This window comes from Periophthalmus magnuspinnatus, chromosome 6 (assembly GCF_009829125.3).
Source record: "Periophthalmus magnuspinnatus isolate fPerMag1 chromosome 6, fPerMag1.2.pri, whole genome shotgun sequence".
In the NCBI taxonomy this organism is placed as follows: Eukaryota; Metazoa; Chordata; class Actinopteri; order Gobiiformes; family Gobiidae; genus Periophthalmus; species Periophthalmus magnuspinnatus.
Genome location: NC_047131.1, coordinates 29,509,239 through 29,532,184, shown reverse-complemented (window position 1 = coordinate 29,532,184; position 22,946 = coordinate 29,509,239). Strand labels below are relative to the sequence as shown.

Below are 22,946 nucleotides of genomic sequence, written 5' to 3'. Positions count from 1 at the left end.
GTTATAAACTACAAACCGAGCTATGCCACATCTCAGAATAGATTCCACTAAAACCATAAACCATTTCACAATTGTTCAGCTACTCCCCCCTCATTCGGGATCACAGTGTCATAAACTTTTAATATAACTGTTGTTTTGGGTGTTGTAAAAATCTTTAGAAGAATATATTAAACGTAATTCAATGTTTTGTTGGAGAACTGCGGGGGCTTTGGGTTTTAAGGAGCTTACAGTGGTACACCACAGTCTGCGGCATGTTAAAAAGAAAACGACAGCGGCCTCCCCTCAAATCCAATCGATGAGCGCTCCCATAAAACAGCCCCGTGTGCCGAGCGGAGAGGAGATGACAAACGGCGCTCGCGGAATAATGACAAATGTCTATGCAGCTGCCAATGTCAACAGCGGTGTCTACACAACGCCATTATCGTGCCAGGAGGACGGTAAGCAGAGAGTCAGCACCGAGAGCAGAGGAAACGGAGATGATTACAGACAAGAAGTGATACACCAACAAAAAAAAGAGCGTTGTAACTTTGAACTGTAACCTCTGAACCCCGCTGATAAAACCTACCGAGACCACTTACTTTAAGGTAATTGAACAGAACGGAAGAAAGCCCCTTCCTGCCGCCAGTGTGAAATCAAAAGGAAACGGGTCAGCGTATGAAATGTACTGGGGCGGTTACTGAAGCCTTTTGCAATTAGGAGATCATTGTGAGGGGCTTGTTTCGACGCTGGTTTAATGGCAAATCAAGGTCGTACTGAGAGTAAAATTATGCTTTCAAATTGGACTACTACGCAACAGCCTCCCTCTGCCTGTCAGAACCTCTCAGTCTTTAACGCAGTTTAAGAGTACACGGAAAACCCAACTCTCCTCCCTGGCATTTAATACTCGCTACACAGGATATCTTGGCGTTTTATTGTTTTATTTTTCTTCTCTTATGTATCCTATTATGCCGGTTTTATTTTAATATTCATGCAAAGCACATTGGGCAGCTTAAGTTGTATTAAAATGTGCTAAAAGATCTTTTGAAATTCACCTTATTCTTATGTTTAGCAATTTATAGTGAGATTTGTCAAACCTGGAATCTGAGTATATTGAGTACAGTGGTCCCTCGTTATATCGCGGTTCACCTTTCGCGGTCTTACTGTTTTGTGATTTTTTTTGTGTGCAATTTTTCATGCTTTTTTACATCGTATGAGCGTGCATTGTGTTGTGCGTCCTGATTGGCTGTTGGACTGTAGACCATTGTCCATCAGTCTCCTCCGTGTCTCCTGTACAGTACAGAATGTTTTCAGACAAATTTACATAAACGTTGGATCGCAGTGTGACTCTGAAGTGCTGTACGTTTGCAATTTATTTTCTCCCCGACAAAACCCACGATGTCGATGAAACGTTCTGCACCGACAAAGACGCCTACGAAGGTTTGAACTTTGAGAGAGTTTAAACGAGAGAGAAATGTGAGAAAATGTTAACGCCTGTGTGAGAAAAGTGTATAAAGTGTGTGGTGAGGGGTTTTACAGCAAAAAACAGAGAATAATTGTAAAAAATAAAGCTGATACTTCACAGATTTCGCTTATTGTGGGTTATTTTTAGTACGTAACCCGATGGACCACTGTATATTGTTACATCTATAATTTATTGAAGGTAAAGTCCATATAGAGATTAGGACAATGAGCCTGACTTTGCTACTCGTCACACTCTTAGACGTATAATAAGATTTGGAAGACAAACCAAAGCTAGCGTTGTGTTGTTTTCAATCCACCGTGGCTCGGCTAAATCTTACAAAGCTAACTTTCAGGCGCTTCGAGGATTTAATATTTCTAAAAAGTTCATGTGAAAATATATCTGACCTTTGTGAAAGCTGTGGATGCCCTGTCAGCCGCACACGAGCAGTTTGAATTCCGAAAAAATGGATTGTGCTCTATGGGAGAATTCTTTCCGAGCTGGAGCAGCCACTAATCAATCCCGCGCGGGGACAGAGGGGGAAAGTTTTACCCAGTTCTTATTATAGATCCATGGTCACACCACGTCAGGGCTCTTTCAGGCAGTTCTGACAAACAGTGGTCAGAAAGCTGTATAAAAAAAGTGGACTAAGTGAGGTCCTATAGCGTTCAGCGCCCGCCAAATGAAGCTCATCAAGGCTAGCAGTTATAGGGGCGAATTTGGAGTACCATAGCAACCAAAGAGCCAATCCAGAGCAAGGTTGTGAACGGTAACACCTCTTCCTGCCCGCACCGTTGGTTTAGCAGGTAGTGGACGCTTAGCAACACTGTCAATCAAACCAGTTGCTAACGCAAGCAAAGTGACTTCGGGGAAAGAAGGCGCCTGATTGGTCTGTTATTAATGCTCATATCTTGATTTACGGATAAAATGGTGAAATAAAAACAACAGGATCATGTAGAGTGGGTTAATACGAACATTTAACACCGAAATGACGAGTCTGACAGCAGCAGTTACAGAGAGAGGACAGTTTTACAAAAAAACAAAACAAAAATACTCAAAAAAAAAACAAAAAAACAAAACAACCCAAAAAACTCAAAATAACTAAAAAAATTAATAAATAAATCTCAAAATAACTTTAAAAATATATATATATATATATATATATATATATATATATATAGTAAAAATAATTAAAATAAAAACTCAAAAACTCAAAAACTCAAAAACTCAAAAAAAAAAAAAGACTCAAAATCACTCAAAAAAAATAAAAAATAAAAAATAAACTCCAGGATCATGTAGAGTGGGTTAATACGAACATTCAACACCAAAATGATGAGTCTGACAGCAGCAGTTACAGAGAGAGGACACAGTTTTACAAAAAAACAAAAAAACCCCTCAAAATTACACCCCCCCCCCCAAAAAAAAACCCTCAAAATAACTACAAAATAAATAAATCTTAAAATAACTTAAAAATATATATAGTAAAAATAATAAAAAAAAATAAAAAAATAAAAATAAAAAAAACCTAAACAAAACAAACTCAAAATCACTCAAAAAATAGATAAAATAAACTCCAGGACCATGTAGAGCGGGTTAATAATATTTTAAGACCAAAATGATGAGTCTGACAGCAGCAGTTACAGAGAAAAAGTTGACAATTGGAGCCAGAGCCGATGGAACCAGAAGGTCTAACCCCATGCTCACTTCCTATATGGAACGCGGCGGCGGCTAGCGTATTAGCCACGTTCGTTCATTTATATATACAGTCTACGCACTATTCCCAGTGGCCATATTACTCGATACACCTACACTTATAAATGTTGGCAAGATAATTTGGCAGCTGCAACCGAAAGGTGTTTTATTGACCAAACCGTGTCAAGGTCAACAAGTTTCTAGTGTAAGCAAACACGCAGAATTTCTTCTAGTTGTTTATTTTCTGTACACAAAGGGCCACTGCGGTCCGTAACCCACGCCAAAAACAAGAGCAAAACATCCACAGTCTCAACTCCTAGAGCCAGTCTCCAAAAACAAACCAATAATGACGAACAAAACCTTCACATCAAGTCGTCGGCATAGCAACCCAGTTTCCATATAAAAGCAGTTGCATCAATAGCACAAACAAATACAACAACAACAAAAGGTGTCAGCGCTGAGCTAAACACAAAATATCACATCATTACAATATGAACTGGTCAATGTGTCAGCTATTTAAATACTAATTACTGCATCTGTATGTCCATTTCATTCCCATCTGTAAATCCAAATGTATAAATAATTAGAGGAAAGGTGTTACCATCCCTTACACTGTGGGTGTGTCTGAAAGTTCAGAGAATCTTCAGACAGTATGAGATTCCTTCTTTTTCAACCTACCAACACTTTAAGACAAAAACTGGTTCACCCAAAGGACAAAACCCCGAGCCACAAACAAAGTATTGTGGTCTACTCCATTCAGTGAAGTGAAGAGTGCAGGGAGCGTTACACTGGAGAAAGTAAACAGCTACTTCATAAGACGATGTATCAACACCAGCGTGAGAGCAGCTCAGGACACCAGTCTGCTGTGCATCTCCATCTCAAAGACACTAACCACTCCTTTGAAGACAGTGAAGTTCAGATCTTAGCCAGAGAAAAGAAATGGTTTGAGAGAGGAGTTAAAGAAGTGATTTTTGTTAGCAAAGAGAATCCTTGTTTAAACAGGAATGGAGGTGTGAGACATAACCTCTTCCCCATCTATAACTCCATCCTCAGACCCAGAACAATGAGAACAATAGCAGAGTCGTTAAAGGCTGAATAGGGTCGTTCCAGCTGAAACTGGAGACAATCGCTGTTTACAGTTTCAGGGTAGTTAGCCCCTCCCTTCAGACAGAGATAAGGCAGTGTCCAGCAGTAATCTAACCCGAATTTGGATGAGCAGCAAAACGTCTTCACTCCCGCAACGATTTGTCCAGTTGACAGATTTAAACTTCATCTTTTGCTGTGGACCTGGATGACTGAGGGTTTACACAGATAAATAAGTAGAGTTTCCAAGCGCTTGTTCCTACATAAGCCTACATCATAGTATATCTGGCTTTGCAGTTCAATAGGTTTATGTTGTAAAGTGGAAATTGAATTGATTTTTGACTTTTGCCGCATCCTCGGTGCTTTAGACCTCGCTGGAGTCAAGCGGCAGTGGCGGCGGAGGGGCGGGTTACTCATTTTTCAAGTCACCTCACCTGGCCAGGCTTGAACGACGACATCGAACTGATTCAAATCATATTGATGCTGAAAATAGGTATGGAAAGCATTCAGCATCAAAACATGACATTTGAGAGAGTACACGAGCGCCTGTCTCATTATAGCGCTTCCTTGTTTACGGCAACGGTAAAAAGCTTTTGCCGAAGAGTTTACACAAATATTCCGCTATTAGGAGGACAGGCGTGGCATCTCGCCCACTCGCAAACGTTCCTGGCTGCTCGCTGGTTCTGGTGTGAACAAAAGCAAAGCGTTCTCATGATACTCAGCATGCAAAAGGTTATGACATTCTATCAACACAGAATAACGCATATTAACCTTTACGAGTGTCGCCCCATCTGCCCTTTGCACACAAACTAAAGGTCATTCCGAAAATACTGTTTGCTTTCTGTGATCACAAGGCACAATTTAAATATATTTTTTTATTTAATCCACAAAAGGGTTATACAAGGACCACAGCTGGCATCTGTAAAGAGAAATATAAGAATGATATGGTAAATTTCACATCTAATTATTATGAAAGTTGAAATAAATAAGAAAAACTATACCTAGGTCACAATAACTACACTGCTGAAGCGAATACAGACGATTAACGATAATATTTAAGCTAAATTATGCAAGAATCCAAGCGCTAGGCCTGTCGCAATACCACATTTTGAAGCAAGATACATCGCTACAGAGATTTATTGCGATAAATGATAATATTGAAACGACTTTATGGCATTTACGCAATGACAAAGATGCAGGATAGTCCCAAGAAACAGTTTTTAAATAGACAGTATCATTAAAAGACTAAAGCTGCAACACATAAACAACAGAATGAAGCAATAATTAGACACAGAAGTCGCTTAATCAACTGTCTACAGCTCAAATCTCATCATGTTATAACTAAAATAGCAAAAATCTTATCATGATTGTGAAGAAAATGTCCCCACGATAATGAGTCTAAAAATATATTGTTGCAGTTATCATATATGGAACGATAAGTCGATACAGTGATTATCAAGACAGGCCTACCAAGAACAGAGCATTTAAACCACAAAAACTGTTCTAAATCTACAATATTATTTAAAAAAAACACAAGATGCATTAACTAAACAGATGAAATAGTAAACCGTTTCATTCTGCTGTATTTACTACATCTGTAATGAGTCATAGAAGTTATTAACTCAACCTTCCATGGCTCAAATCTTATTATATAGCCCGGAAATAACAAATACGATAAATACTGAGCCCCAGAAAATACTGTTGTACATATCATGTGTTGAACAATAAGATGATATAGTAATTATGATGACAAACCTACTTATACTTGTGAAAACATTTTTGGCACAAGAGAGTACATATTGATGGTTAATTCAAGTTTTCTTATTCTTTTTACCTTTACTCTTCCTTCTCCACTTATAGATATAAATAGATAAATATAGATAGATGTATAGAGAGATGAAGAGACAGACAGACAGATAGATAAATACCGCTGCTGCCGCCATAATTGCCACTACAATTAGCCTACACTTACTATGGTGTTAAGCATTTCTAACTTATAATAAAGCCTTAAGTACCTGTGGGCAGAGGTGTTATGTGTGCGTGCTGGTGTCCTACTCAAACCTCAGTCGTGGATTGGCCAGGACCGGAGACACCAGACCAGCCAACCTCCATCTTTACACAAACCTGAACGACCATTTTATTAGATCTGCTGCAATTATCCAGCACTTGCACCACAGCGCACAGTTCAGATCCTGACAACCTGCGTGTATTTTATCATTCATGGTCAATGGTCGTATTTTTATATAGTGTTTTTCCAGCTTCAAGACACTCAAAGCGCTTTACAACAACAAACCACTCACCCACATTCAACAAGGAACCACATTCATACAACAGCGTGCACAATAGGGGCGTGCAAAAATATCAAAATATCGTATTGTTTCATTTAATGATACAGTATCATGGGCTGCTGTATCGATATATCGCCAAGAGTATTTTTTTGTATATTATTTACCAATTTATTCTGTCACAGCACTATTGTGTGGCTTGTTTAGAGGAAAGAAACTCATTTATGCAGAACATTTGACATTTAATTCACTGTTTTGATGATAATAATAGGTTTATTTCATTTTAACTTTGGTTTAACAAAGACTTTTAATATCACAGTTGCGATTTAGTCGATATGTTGTGATCCTTCAGAGTCGTTAAACTGCACATGTCCCTGTTACACTGTGGATGAATAATACTGAGCAATCGAACAGTCTGATGTGTTTTTGTAGTTGGTAAAATGCACAAAACAAAATGCACTGTTCGGTTCATTCATCTTCAATAAATGGAAGATAAATAAAAAAAATTGATAAAATGAATACTTTGATCATTATGTCCCAAAAGCCTTTATTTTCCACTGAATCATTTTTAAATATATCGTATCGTATCAAATTGAAAGGGCACTGTATTGAGATATGTATCGTACCGTGGCCTATGTATTGACATATTTATTCAACTTCTTAATGATACCCAGCCCTAGTGCACAGACACTGGGGGTGAGGTGGGTTAAGTGTCTTGCCCAAGCACGCAACGACAGCATTAATCTGTGGGAGCTGGAATCGCACCAGCAACCTGTGGTTCAGTGGATCGGACGTCTCTACCAATGATGTTTAAGCCGAGGATGGGATTCAAACTGTAAACCTTTAGATCACTGGATAAACATTCTGCCAACTGAACTACTGAGCTAAATGTGTCCTTCAACTGAGCATCAAAGCAGCTGTGTCCTGTCTTTTTATTTGCTGTAACTACTTGAGCCACAAAGGAATTATATTATATTGTATTTTTCATCGCAGATTTACACAGCAAATGAAAACATTTAACAACTTTTAAATTAAACAGTAGAAATATGCATATGCTCCACACGTTTAACAGTACAACAAACCAAACTAAATCATCTGTTTTGAAGTCTCAGTGATAATCAAAACACATGATTGCGTTCTAAATCAGAGCATTAATTAGGCAGCAGCAGGCGCTCTTTTGGTCGATAAAGCTGAAGTACTCTTTATGAATACAAGACATAATTCATGTGCTGCCTTTTCTTCTCTTAGCATTTCCTTTGGAGATGTGGGCTCTTCGCTAATTTGTCAAGTGCTTCTTTGGTTTGAAAAACTAAATCGACATTTTATCGCCCTCAGCAGAACGATGTGGAGTCACGCCAGCCATTTTCCCCAGAACAGAACGCTGAAAATACATGGAGATACGAGCCCAGCAGCAGGATGACACTGGCTTCTAGCTTCCATCTCGCTCTCATTAAACTCTTAAACTAGTGACGCACGTTAATGACATTTAACAGACACAAACACAAACTATTTTTAGAGTTTTCATGATAAGGAAAGTGATTATTTCTTTATCGTTTGTTTGAAAATTTGTCATATATAGCGTTTTTCACCAGTGCACGCAGACAATGGGGGAGAGGTGCGCTAGGTGTTTTGTCCATGGACACGACCGCATTCATCTGTGAGAGCTGGAATCGCACCGACAACCAAATGGATCTGATCGCTCAACCAATGATGTTTATGTCAAGAGCGGGATTTGAACGCCAACCTTCGGATAAACGGACAAATACTTCCAACTGAACTATTGTCGCTCTTTGTTCTTTAAAGCGTCTTTGTGTGTCGTGAGAAGCTTTATATCAATAAAACGTATTATTATTATATTATTATTATTCAATTTTGTGATTTTGCTATACAGTGGTCCCTGGTTTATCGCGAAGTATCACCTTTATTTTTTTTTTTACAATTATTCTATATGTTTTGCAGCTGTAAAACCCCTCACCACACACTTTATACACTTTTCTCTTAACACTTTCTCACATTTCTCTCTTGTTTAAACACTCTCAAAGTTCAAACCTTCATTGGTGCAGAACATTTCATCGACATCGTGGGTTTTGGCGGGGAGAAAACTTGCAAACGTACAGCACTTCAGTCCAATAAAAGTCTATACTGGTTGTGCTAATATCTTAAAATAATAGTACGTAGCCTGCACTCTTACAGATTACTACAATCAAAAATGAGCCAGGGTCTAAAGCTGCATATAAAGTGCACAAGTTCTCAGGATATATATACTCAGAAGCTGCGCTAGCACTGATTAATGATGCTACAAGTGTTGGGGGTTCAGGTAATGAGGATCCAGATCAGAGATAGGCCTTTGATTGTCATAATTGCAACAGCATAATCATCCCATATGGCAATTTCACCAGACTGCATTTGAAAACCCCACTGGGACCAGGTAGAGGAGAATGTACAGAGTTTAACAAGGGAAGTTTACCTCCTTCAAATTAAACTGGAACAATCTTATACGGTCTCAGCTGCGGTGCCATTTGCCAGCATCATTTTGCATATTTTTGTAAGTGGTACATAATAGACAGACAGATGGAAAATAATTATCTCACACTTGAAGAATACACCACAAGCTGTCTGAGCGTGGCATCCCTTTACTCCTGCTGTGGGCATTCTCTGTGTGTAATCCAATCTGCTTTGGGCATTCTGTTGCCAACACATTGTGCCGGGCGAGCCACGGGACTGCGAAAGCCTTTTTTACCTGGGGATCTTTTTGTAGTCGGATGTGTGTAGTCCCATGCCCCGACAAAGCTCTCTTCTCCACCGCGTGATGCTTGAAGTGATAATAATCTCCGAAAACCTGCGCACACACAGAAGAAAGAGGGTTATGAGTTCACCTGCAGAAAGGGCGCAGTAACACCCCAATCTCCGGCGAAGCGTTCATGTGAGCACGAGCTGGAAATGGGGTCTTATTTTTTTGGAGAATCGATTTCCTGGCAATTTTTTTTCCGCCCCTATTCAAAGCCAAATGAGCTCAATCATGAAACGCCTGTTGAGTGTAAATGGCTTTACAACTTAGCCAAAGACAGAACAGGCGTAAAACAACTTCTCCCATGTGGCACTGGCATAAAAGAGCCGCGTAACCTCAGGGGAGTCAGAGCGAAGCAAAGAAAAGAATCGTATATGAAAAACTGTAGATGAGATTTCACTCGCTGAATCTTTGCCTGTCACACGGCGTTACACTCACCATTATTCACATTTGAGGGCAATTATATGCTGTAATTGGTTCCATTCATTTGTTGGAAATAGATTCTAGGAAAAAAAAGAACAATTATTTGCCGACATTTTGCGTTTTCTTTATGTTCTGCTCATTCAAACAACAAAAAAGAGTCAAGAGTCAGTTTGTCCATATGTCATTATTATGGGTAATTCGCTCGTCTGTTATGGGCGAGTGGTTGCTTGATTATGGGGGCAACACAAAGACTTGGAGAAAGATCTTTCACGTACAAATCACTGTGAAGAATAGATGTGTAGATGTGTAGAATAGCTGAAAGTAGGTGTTTCAATTGGTTCCTTCGGTCTCCGTTTTGACTCAGATGTAAACAAGTCGAACAGCGGATGATGGACGATTATTTGATTGGTAAAGCAGGACGAGATCATTCCTATTTGTGTTTTTGTTTGATAAGGTCAGTATTTATCGTAGGTACTTTTACTCTGTACTACAACCAAACAAAACTGGACATATCGAATGGATTTTTTGGGGGGAAATCAGAAGTATCAGTGACATAATGACATTCAATTTTATCGTTTATCGTCTATATTTTCTTCCACGATACATCAAACTTCAAAATTTGTTATTGTGACAGGCCTAGGTAGATCTGTACGACTTCTAACAGCTCTCATAAACGCTTTTGTAATACTTTCGGGCGTGCGTTTGACTTTAAAACTGCTTTTTTGAAGATGACAAAGTGAAACTGAAGTGGACCAACCAAGCGTAGCCAATCAGAGCGCGGCTTTCTGCGCTTACTTACGGGTTGACGCGTAATAAAAAATACTTTCATTAGCTGCTGCGAACTCATTTAGTCACAAAGTGCTGGTTTTACAATATGTTCTTAAAGGAAAACACAAAATTAACTGATTTATTAAAAAAGAAATAAATGGTAAATGGTCACATGTTTATACAGTGGTCCCTTGTTTTAAAAATAACCCACAATAGGGTAAAGCGGCGAAGTATCAGCTTTATTTTTTACAATTATTCTATATGTTTTTGGCTGTAAAACCCCTCACCACACACTTTATACACTTTTCTCACACAGACATTAACATTTTCTCACATTTCTCTCTCGTTTAAACTCTCTCAAAGTTCAAACCTTCGTCGGCGTCTTTGTCGGTGCAGAACGTTTCATCGACATTGTGGGTTTTGTCGGGGAGAAAACAAATTGCAAACGTACAGCACTTCAGAGTCACACTGCGATCCAACGTTTATGTAAATTTGTCTGAACACATTCTGTACTGGACAGGAGACACGGCACGGAGGAGACTGATGGACAATGGTCTACAGTCCAACAGCCAATCAGGACACAGAACACAATGGTCTACAGTCCAACAGCCAATCAGGACACAGAACACAATGGTCTACAGTCCAACAGCCAATCAGGACACAGAACACAATGGTCTACAGTCCAACAGCCAATCAGGACGCACGACACAATGCACGTTCAGACGATGTAAAAAAACATGTAAAATTGCGCTAAAAACATCTGCAAAACAACGAGGCCGCGAAAGGTGAACCGAGATATAGTGAGGGACAAAGTGTATAGCGCTTTTCTACCTTCAAGACACTCAAAGATCAAAGATTTCACCGTTCAACCAATGACGTTTATGTCGAGAGCGGGATTCGAACCGCCAACCTTCGAATAACTGGACAAACACTCTACCAACTGAGCTACTGTGGCCCCAGTCTGCTACTCCAATTTAACAAACATCTGTAACAGTTTTAACGGTGCGAAAGTGTAAAAATGCCAGATTATAGCAAAGGTGTTCATTTCCATCTGTCGTCCTCTAGGCAAACACAAGACGATTGCAAAACGTTACAAAAAAAGACCCCACAGAACAATAAAAGGGCAGAGTTTGGACTGCCCGCAGACTTGATTCATCCTTTATCTACTATAAGGTGAAAAATGCATCTACCAAGACATCTGGGACGCTTTCTTTCAGCAGTGCGCTAATTAGGTTACCAACAATTTCTAGTACACTTTGTTCCAATCTCAGTCCTCAACAGAACAGAACAGAGCAGCCATCACAGCCAAGATTAGACACATCCATTAGGGGACACTGGAGTTTGCCATGTTGCTGTCTCAGTTTCTTCACACTCGCACAAAAGCTTTCAAGGGAGTGTTTTTTTTTTTTTTTTATGGAGATCGGGCGAGCGCTGACAGCCGTGTGCCCCCAAAACACCACAGCGCTGGACAATTATGGAAAAAAATAGAATTGTGATGTTTTAATAGTGTTATTCTGTGCAAGATGTCACGTTTGAGAGGAAAAACCTAACACAAAAACCCATGTACTTCAGAAAATGTGTGTAGGGGTCTCTAATCTACAGCGTTATCAGGTTTTATACATAAAAAAACAGGGTATTCGGGAGTTGTGACAGTTCTTTTTTCTAATCTTACACTGACGCTAAGGCTGTAAAGCGTAGTTCTTTACTCAGATCACAAGGGACCCATGACCTCGGAGAGAGAATATTAAAAAAAACATTTTCTTTGGAACATCGCATAACACGCCGCACAGCTAAAACTTGCAAACTTGACTCTACTGACACATTAAGTCTAAAGTGGTAATCTACGGTGTTATTGGCAGAAGTACAAGCGTAATTGGAACTCCTGTGCAGTTTAAGTTTATTATCTACGAGTACGAGTTCCAGATGTTTTAACTGAGCTAAAGGTCCTATATTTTGCAAAATTGACTCTTGTGAGCTGTAAGCCGTGTTAGAATGTTGTTATCTCCTCAAAAACATACCGTATTTTCAGGACTATACGTCGCTCCAGTGAAAAAATGCAAAATAATGAAGAAAAAAAACATCTATAAGTCGCACTGGACTATAAGTCACACGTTTGGGGGAAATTTATTTTACAAAATCCGAGACCAAGAACAGACATTTTATCTTTAAAGGGAAGTTTTACTGTGGCTGTTGGTTAAGACTTCGTATTAGCATAAAAGGCTCAGCTGGGAAACAGGAAGTAGTTTTCACGACCTTAAACTACACTTATGATAAACTAAACATTTACAATATCGTTCCAAATGAAAAATTATCACCTTTATGGTCTTTTAAATGAAGGGGAAATAAATAAGAGGAAAGTAAATATGAAATGTGTAAAAGAAAACGAGTCAATTAAATTTTCTTACAGGTATTACAAACAAAACTGTGCCATCTATTGGTCAAACACGTGAACTGCAACATGTATAATCAACTGTTACCGAACACATATTTATTCAGCTACATGAAGCATAGACAGAACTGAAGTGTTTACTCTGGATCTCACGCCAAATCACTAAATCAGTGTCAGTGAGTGTGACAATAATGAAGATGTGTAATTATATAGTTTAATAATTTCACATATAAGTCACATCTGAGTATAAATCGCACGCCCGGACAAACTATGAAGAAAAAGTGTGATTTATTGTCCGGAAAATACAATACCTGGAGTTGTGTTTTGTTTCATTCACAAATGTTTGTGTAATTCTGCATCATTAGTCTGTAAGTCTCCAAAGCTCAAAATGCTCTGTTCCACCTTGTGATGTCATGAAGTGGTAGTTTTCAAGTTAAATACTTTTTACCTTTTGTTCACTAGAGATAATCTGGTAATCCCACATCTGAAATTATCCAAATGATTCTAGTGAAGGTGTGTGGAGTTTCAAAACACAGTGGAGCACTTCCTGTATCACCGCATGACATCACAAGGTGGAACAGATTTATGTTTTAGTGAAGAGCACAGCCTAAATATGCAGGATTTGTGTGTTAAACATGTGTGAATGAAACAAAACACAACTCCAGGTCTATTACAACAATCGGAAAATAGTGTAACATGGGCCCTTTAAAAACACATCTTTGTAAAAGCCATTTCCAGCTTCTGTTTGTGTTGCTGCCGTCAAATCGAGAATGTGCCGTTATCTCATTTTCAGTATTCAGTTTCATTACACATTTAATAAATCTAATGTGTATGAGAAAGGGAGAGTGTGAAGTCTTTACAGAGATATACACAGGAGAAAGCAGCTTTCATTTGAAGAAGGAAAGCAAAGTGTACAGTAGTGTCAGCGGGGACTGGCTCACCTTCAGGAGACCAGTGGAGCGAAGGAAGAGTGGAGAGGAGGAGAGGAGGAGGGGAGGAAGAGGGGAGGAGGAGAGGTGTTTGGGTGTGAGGAGAGAGGGGGGGGGGGTCTGACAGGGTGAACAGAGCGGGGGATGTGTGTGGAGAGAGAGAAGAGCTCAAACAGCAGGACAGAGGCACTCCAGGGGCCAGGGCTGAGACTGCAGCCTGATCCCACAAGACTAACACAGACGCACACAGTGACACACACACATGCAAACAACACACAGTGACACACATATACACAGGAACTGACACACACACGCACACAGTGACACACAGTGACACACACACATACACAGGAACTGACACACACATGCACACAATGACACACACACACATATGCACACAATAACACATAGTGAAACACACATACTCTGATACACATTGACACACACACGAACTGACACACACACGCACACAATAACACAGTGACATGCACACCACACATACACACACTCATACACACACACCCCATGACGCACACACACACTGATATACACTGACACAAACACACATGCACACATTGACACAGACAGTGACACACACATGCACACATTGACTCAAACCTGACACGCACACACCGACACACACACGCACACACACACCCCCACACACACCCCCACACACACTGATACACACTGACACAAACACACATGCACACATTGACAGACAGTGACACACACATGCATTCACACAAACTCGTGCACTGACACACACACACACACACACACACACACCGACATACATGCACATAGACACATACACAGACTTGCACACAGACAAACACTGGCATACACGCACACACTGACACACGCACACACCCCGACGCACACACCGGTCTGCGGGGCACAGACAGTTGACCGATGCAGACTGACTTTGACCTTGCCAACTTCAGTACTTATCAAACCCAGTGGTGAAAACACTTTGAACAGATACACAACATTTTAGCACCAGTTTAAGTGAGTAAAATAAAACAAATACAAAAAAAACACACAATCATTTACAGATTTAAATGCAGATGTGTTCATTTCTTTTCCGCGTGCAGATATTTTCACAGGTCGGTGGACGTCAGGCAGCTCTCCATGTCTGGTCTCATCTTTTTCACCTTTTTCACCCACTGCACCGAAGCAACTTTAGTTCTTCTTGTTCGTCCTCAGGAGTCTATTTTGTTTGATGTCCTCCTTTTCATCTTGTGCAGCGCCGAGAAAGGTCCAGAACAACTCTACATCATTGGGCGTATTTCAAGTATTCAGCCTTGTAGCTTGGCGCCTTTCCCTCATGTGACAGTCCAAGGCTTTTTAAAAAGGTGAAGTCTTTCGAAAGTTGCTCTTTGCAGCTCGTGTGAACTCTCAAAGTGTTCCCACAAGGCGTCAGTGACCTCCTCCATTACCCTCTGCATCTGCTCCCGGGACTCACAGTGGTCTTTAGGCAGCAAGGCGTAGAACGGGACAATCTGAACTTTGACCTTCTTCGCTGTAGCTCAAATATTAAGGTGGGGAAAGATTTGGATTTATGCAAAAAAAGGCCCCGCTGACGGTACAACAGTGGGTTTACAGTGGTCCCTCGCTGTTTCGCGGTGCGATTCTACATTCTTTTTTACAATTTAATTAATTAAACGAGAGAGAAATGTGAGAAAATGTTAACGCCTGTCTGAAAAAAGTGTATAAAAAGTGTGTGGTGAGGGTTTTTTGTCAAGAAAACTGTTCAAAATGCGCTGTTTACCAAAAAAGACTCAAGACAAGCGACAATTTCCCTCTTTTCTCTTTTTTTCGGTGTTTTATTTGGACTAATGACGCATTCTCTATACACATGACATACATTTCTTTAACACATGACACTTATTTATCATTTATTGTGTTTTCATCGCACCATGTTGGTTTCATACACAAAATATAAGCATACGGTTTATTAATGATTCAATATAAGTATAATTTTATTCAGTTTTACAGCATTAAAACTTATATAATAGGTGTAAAAAATAAAGCTGACTTTGCCTATTGTGGGTTATTTTTAGAACGTAACCCCCGCGATAAACGAGGGACCAGTGTAATTGTGTATTTTCCAACTGTAAAAGAAGGAAGTATATATTTAAACTGCCTATAACTCTAACAAAGCAAAGTACTAATGTTGATAATCAAGAATTTTGAGTGTGTGCGCCAGTCTAGAAATGCAAAGTGACGCTCATCCCAAAGTTTAGCAGTGACATAAAGTTGTAATGATTTTGAATTACTTTTGGACATTAAACGTACAACTACAGGAAGTGGAAAATAGAAAAAACAGGCTACTTGAAAACAAAATATTGATGTAGAACAATGTAAAACTTTGTACTTAATTTCCATGAGATTTTGCTGGCACTTACGAAGGTTTTGAACTTTTGAGAGTGTTTAAACAAAAGAGAAATGTGAGAAAATGTTAACGCCTGTGTGAGAAAAGTGTATAAAGTGTGTGGTGAGGGGTTTTACAGCCAAAAACATGTCGAATAATTGTAAAAAATAAAGCTGGTACTTCACGGATTTCGTCTTTTGAGGGCCCCCGCGATAAACGAGGGGTAGTAGTTCCCTTTTGTGAGGTCTTGTTTAAACTTTGACGACATAAATTTGTATTTCATGAACTAAAGTCAAGTTTTTAAACGCAAAAGCAAAGGCAGAGAACAGTGAATAATACAGCACAGGTCCTGACTAGGAAGTACTTCACACATGCGTCCTGTGCTCAGGTCTCTGCACTGGCTCCTGTGGCTCAGAGAATAGATTTTAAACAAGTTTCTCCATGGACCAGCACCAAAGAACATCTCCGACATGTTAGTACCATATGGACCATCTCGCACTCTGAGGACGTCAGGGACCGGCCTCCTGCTGGTGCCCAGAGTCAGGACTAAACATGAGCAATCAGCGTTTCAGTTTTATGCAGCTAAATCCTGGAACAATCTTCAGTTTTGATCTGTTTGCATTGTGATTTTAACGTCTTATTTTGTAAAGCACGTACCGACCTCGCCACCCGACGAACCAATACTGTAAAGTTGTCTAGTAAAATCTTCTTATTTCATGAAGTAAAGTCAGTTTTAAACTCAACAGCGAAGCAGAAAACGCCGAATAAAACAGCGTCGTCATCTATTTACCAGCACCAAAGAAAACTCACCTAATCCTCCGCGGAGAGAGGCGGATTAAGTGGTTAACATAAAACGTCAGGCTGATGCTTAAGGCCGCTAGTCAAATGCTAATGTGGACGCGGTAACCGGTAAAAGTCAAAACTGTTGAGAGGTGAGAAAGATAAAATTACAGAGCTATTACCACTTATTCCCCCGGAGACGCCGCTGTGCACAGTTATCACTCAATTTATGACATCTTCACTAAATTACACAATATCTACCTTTGCAAAAAAAACTCAACGACGCCCGTCTAGGGTCACGGCGGGGTTAAGAAAAGATGGCGATCGCGTGGGGTCAGACGGGAAGAACCCCCTCTAACCTCGCGAATGACGAGCGCCGCTTTCAACCTTGATTAGCGAAGGGCGCGGGGGTAATTCGTGCTGCTGTGAGGTAGCGTTCTCACCGGGACAAGCTATTTCCTGGAGTGCTGATGTCCACATTTAGTCGGTGCCTCTGTGGGATTGTGGGAAATTGAGTTGGGTCGATGGGGAGGCGGCGGCGGCGGACGTGCCCAGGAGAGCGGCTGAGTCATGGCTCTTCTCATTGGGGTGAAAGGGGGTCGTTTTCGGGGGGGGGAGGACAGAGGTGCGTGCATGTCACTGATAATAATAGAGCGCTCTGGGTCATTAGTCACTCCGCTACTGTACACGCTCGGAGAATTAGCTCCCCCTGCCTGCGTGGGGCACATACGATGTTGCTGTACTGTGCATTTCTTGCGTGAGGTGTTTTATTAGCGGCTGCGAGGCGTTTATGCTTAGCTTTTACCATTCGTCGGCCAATGAAATTCTTTTACTAGCTTGAGCAGTGAGGGAAAACTTATAAAGGGTCTCAGGTGTATGTAGATGAGGGTTTATGCTCCATTTGATTCACAGCAATGTTGGAAAAAAAGTGTTATTCTGTCCCAACTTAATGGATGAAAGAGTTGCATAAATCATCTGTATTTTGGACTATTTTGTATGTTTTGGTAAAGTATGCTAATAGTAACCACTCAGACTTGAACTTTAACAGCCACATCAAATCGGTAACATCTGCAGCTTTTTATTATCTAAAAAATATGACAAAAATCAAAGGTAAACTGTCAAAACCAGACTTATAGAGACTTATCCATGCATTTGTCTCCCGGAGGTTAGACGACTGTAACGTCCTGCTCACTGGTCTCTCCAAACGAGCCTTAAGACAGAACAGTACATCCAGAACACTGCTGCTCAGGTCCTGACTAGAACCAGGAAGTACTTCACACATAAGTCCCGTGGCTCAGAGAATAGACTTTAAAGCCGCTCTGTGTGAACAAGTCTCTCCATGGACCAGCACCAAAGAACATCTCCCGCATGAGCCACAAGAACCATCTCACAGGACTAAACCAGGACTAAACCAGGACTAAACCAGGACTAAACCAGGACTAAACCAGGACTAAACCAGGACTAAACCAGGACTAAAGCAGAGCAAAACCAAGACTAAACCAGGACTAAACAATGGACTAAAGCAGGACTGAACCAGGACTGATCCAGGACTAAACCAGGACTAATACAGGACAAAATCTGGACTAAACCAGGACTAAAGCAGAGCAAAACCAAGACTAAACCAGGACTAAACCAGGACTAAACATGGAGAATGAGCATTTTAGTTTTATGCAGCTAAAACCTGGATCTTTCTTCCTGGAGATGTGAGACAGGCCTCTACTTTGACAATGTTTAAATCCAGGCTCAGACTGTTCTGTTTAACTGTGCATTTGACTGAAAGTATTTTCATTCTGCACTTTTCTCTTTTTATGTTCATTTTACTATGATTATTTCAGTTTTGTTTTATTTGCATTGTGTTTTAATGTCTTTCTTATTCTGTAAAGCACTTTGACTTACTTTGTGTTTGACTTGTCCCATACAAATAAACTTCTTGCCACCAAACAAACCAATACCATAAAGCCGTATAGTGCTTCTCATAGATATAGGTCACAGGTACATTAATAATAAAAAACATATCAACAATTCTTAATCTCAGTGGGATTATCCTGGTTACATAAAGGTCAACGAATAAATAAACAAACATATATTTCAGTTAGTCGTCCGAGTCTGGGCTAGAATACTTTCTCAAACATAACTTCCTCGTTGGCGTTAAAGAACTAACTAACCCTAAACAAACGTCATACATTTCCATGAATCATCTAGTCCTTTCCATCTGTTACCTTGAGCATCCTTCACCTAATTTGTCCTCCGGGACCACGGCAGCACTAATAAATTATATAAGAATGAATGAGTTAACCTTTCCATGTATATAAGGTCACAGTGTGCGTGCCATTCACTGCAAAAGGGCTCCTTCAAACTGCAGTATAAATATTCTAAATTATGAACCATGGCATTTTATGTAGTGCAAAAAAAAAAAAAAGAGCCAAAAATATCCTACAGACTCGTATTTCTTCCACTGAAATTTAAAGCCTGTTGAGGGACGCTCATGTTAAAATACTGTAACGAGCCAGGAACACAGATATTTTAAGGTGAGATTCCGTTCTGAGGTATGAAATTAAGAAAATGCCAAGAGTGATGTGCCTCATCCACTTCTGAGTCACCACCCGCTCGCTCCATCACGCTGTAGCTAAATTATAACGAAACAAAAAGCAAAGACAAACATTAATAGTTTTGATTTACGCTCCCAGTTCTAATCACATTAAAAGGCAGGGCGTAGAAATCACAACCCCGGGGACACAAACAAACGCGGGTTTTAGTCATTTTGAAATATATAGACAAGCCGTGCCTCCTGCTAACACTTCAGAATTCAATCAATGACAACGCTAGTGCTAAATTTGACTGATCGCAGCCATGGGGAGGTTGTATTGTTCCTTTAGCTTTACTTTCAAATGGTTTCGGTTGAAGGACCTGGCAACGCAAAGTAAGAGGCTCCACTTTATGTTTGAATAATAAGTGTAAAGAAGAAATATTGTGTTTGTGTCTGCTGTATAGTTATAATCTATGACACCTGTGGATCGTTAGGTTATACACTGCCTGGCCAAAAAGAAGCTGCCATCAAAAAAAAAAGGTCACACACTAATATTTGGTTGTTCCGCCTTTAGCTTTGATTAAACGTTGTGGCATTGTTTCGATTTCGCTTCTGCAAAGTCACAAGATTTATTTCCATCGTCTCATGCTCCTGAACCAACTCTTTCATAATTTGAGCCCGATGAATCCTGGCATTGTCGTCTTGGAATATGCCGCGACATCAGGGAAGAACAAATCCATTGATGAAATAACCTGGTCATTCAGTATATTCAGGTGTCAGCTGACCTCATTCTGCTGAACCTCGACCGGACCAACTGCAGCAACCCCAACCTATTTGTTTTGTTAAATCCAGGTTTGGCCAGGCAGTGCAATTTGGGCATTTTAAATCGCAATATTCATCTTAAACGACTTAATAAAAGAGAAAAGTTCGCTGACTTCTGTGTTAGAAAACCACGGTGCCCAATGGAAGCTGATGTCGGCGTAAACGTCATCACAACAAAGACCCGTGCAGTTGTCGTCACGTCGTACGGATAGCTGCACGTCACACTAGCGAATAGCAGATTTAGTTTTCTCATTTGTACTAAAATGACTACGCAACGCTGCCAAATCCTACTCGTATCATCTATTAAGAAAACAGAATTGAATAATGAAGTAGGTACGTCAGTGGCAGTGAAAACGAGGATCGATCGACAATATGGCGTCTTGAAAATAAACTGTTAAAGATGACGCAAACATGCACGAATCACAGGGTAAATTAGAAGAAACAACAACGATAACATGGTTAAAAGCTCTGAAAAGTTATTTTTTTGCATAACTGGTCTGCTTTAGTTCACGCATAAACTCCCAATTCTAATCATGTTAAAAAGCAGAGCGTACAAATTCACAACCCCGAGGACACAAACGCGGGTTTTTCCTCATTTTGAACTATACAGACAAGCCATGCCTCCTGCTAACACTCCAGAATTCAATCAGTGACTGAGGTCTAACTACTACAGACACTGCTAGTACTACATTTGATTGCTCGCAGCCATGGGGAGCTCGTATTGTCGCTTTAGCTTCACTTTCCAATGGTTTCAGTTGAAGGACCTGGCAAAGCAAAGTGACTGGCTCTTTCTGCTTTCTGAAAAATGGGCTTAAGAACCAAAAAACACAACATTTTAACACAAAAATAACTCCCCACATGACAAAAGCGTTAAGCAAAACACAACCAACGCTTCGAAACTGGACAAATCGTTGCTAGTCTCAGCCCGTGCAGCACTTTTGTACATTTTTGGTGACTCCATGCCCAAAAAAAAAAATGGACGTACACACGAGTCGGTTTTATTAACTTGTTTTCATCACTTCTCTGAGAAAGCAGGGAGACAAATCAGTTTAGAAATAATGAAAAAACAACGTAAAACTTAAAGAAAAGCATCGATTCTTTGAGGTTAGTGCATCTTCACAAATCTGCCAGACTCTATTTATGCACAGTGTGTGATCCGACAAAAACACAGACCATTTCATTTAAAAACTTTGAACTTTGGAGGCGGCAGGGCCCGTGCGAAGGAGACAAACTGAGCTGTAATCTAGTTTGAGTTGTTGCACCACTGACAGTAAAAACACTCATCAAAGACCAATCAAACTGCTCCGACTCCACCTCTGCAGCTCGGGCACCACATGGATCTCTCTCAAACACTTTTATCACCTTGAGGACTCTTCGGACACGCCGAGGAAAAAACTGGCTGCAGGAATTAACCCTGTTGTTAGACGATGTGGCGCCTCAGACCAGAGCGAGGAAGTTTCAATTCAGCCTGTCACGATAACGACTTTATCGACTTATCGTTCAATAAGTGACACACGGAACAATCATTTTTGAGGGTTCAATATTTATCGTGGGTAGAGATTGACCGATATGGGTTTTTCCATGGCCGATGCTGATAACGATTGTTAAGCTTTGTCGATATTTTTAGGCCAATTTTGATTATTTTCCCCATAAAATGAACTGAAATTTACTACATATTCGCTCCTAAGCCCTTTTTTTTTTTTTTTTTAGCACAAACCTATAAGAGAGCTGTGTTGTCATGTCGTCTGCAGCCATCTCTTTTTAGGCTGATTTTGATTATTTTCCCCAAAAAATGAACTGAAATTTACTACATATTCGTCCTTAAGCCCCCTTTTTTAGTACAAACCTCTAAGAGAGCTGTGTTGTCATGTTGTCTGCAGCTATCTCTTCATTTTAAAGTGTTAATACGAGGGTCATTCAATAAATAAGGTGAATTTTTCGGTATAATGACTTTTAATACAGTTAGAAGCTTACTTTTTTTTTTTTACTTGTTTTTCACATTTATTTAATTTCTTTTGCAGATTAAAAAAAAAACGTTCAGAGTTTTGGCGATTAACAAAGATGACCGACCAAGAAGCTCCAGGACTGAACAGCGGTCAGTTATCAAGTTTTTGGTTGGTGAAGGTGCAAACCCGTTGAAATTCATAGGAGAATGTCACTGTGTCTGGTGCCACATGTTTCAGCCAAAAAAATGTCTACAAGTGGCTAAACTGTTTAAAGAAGGACGGAGCAGTGAGGAGGATGAAGGCAGGGAGGCTACAGAAGTGAGGTCTCCTGAGGTGATCGAACCAGACACAGTGACATTCTCCTATGAATTTCAACGGGTTTGCACCTTCAGCAACCAAAAACTTGATAACTGACCGCTGTTCAGTCCTGGAGCATGATTCTTGGTCAGCCATCTTTGTTAATCGCCAAAACTCTTGTTGTGGAATAGTCAAAAAGTCTTAAAGATATAAAAATCAACAGAGAAGTTGTCTTGAATCAAAGGTCTGGTTTATTGAATCAACTGTGCACAATTGTCAAAGAGCTGTGTCCCTAGCAGTGTCGTCTCGCCCTCAGCTGACAAATGTAAACAATACAGAGTATTTATACCACCAAAACAATCTTTGCCAGTTTAGTCTAATCGAAGTGGCTGGAGGCCGCTA

At 40.1% G+C, this 22,946-nt stretch overlaps 1 protein-coding gene across 1 annotated transcript in view; it reads right to left on the bottom strand.

Moving 5' to 3' along the window:
* furinb (furin (paired basic amino acid cleaving enzyme) b) overlaps positions 1 to 22,946 on the bottom strand; it is a 132,679-nt gene that overhangs the window by 82,569 nt on the left and 27,164 nt on the right. Inside the window, exon 3 of the mRNA XM_033968134.2 lies at positions 9,239 to 9,337. Within this exon, the coding sequence (XP_033824025.1) occupies positions 9,239 to 9,337 (99 nt within the window). The remainder of the gene's footprint in view (positions 1 to 9,238; positions 9,338 to 22,946) is intronic.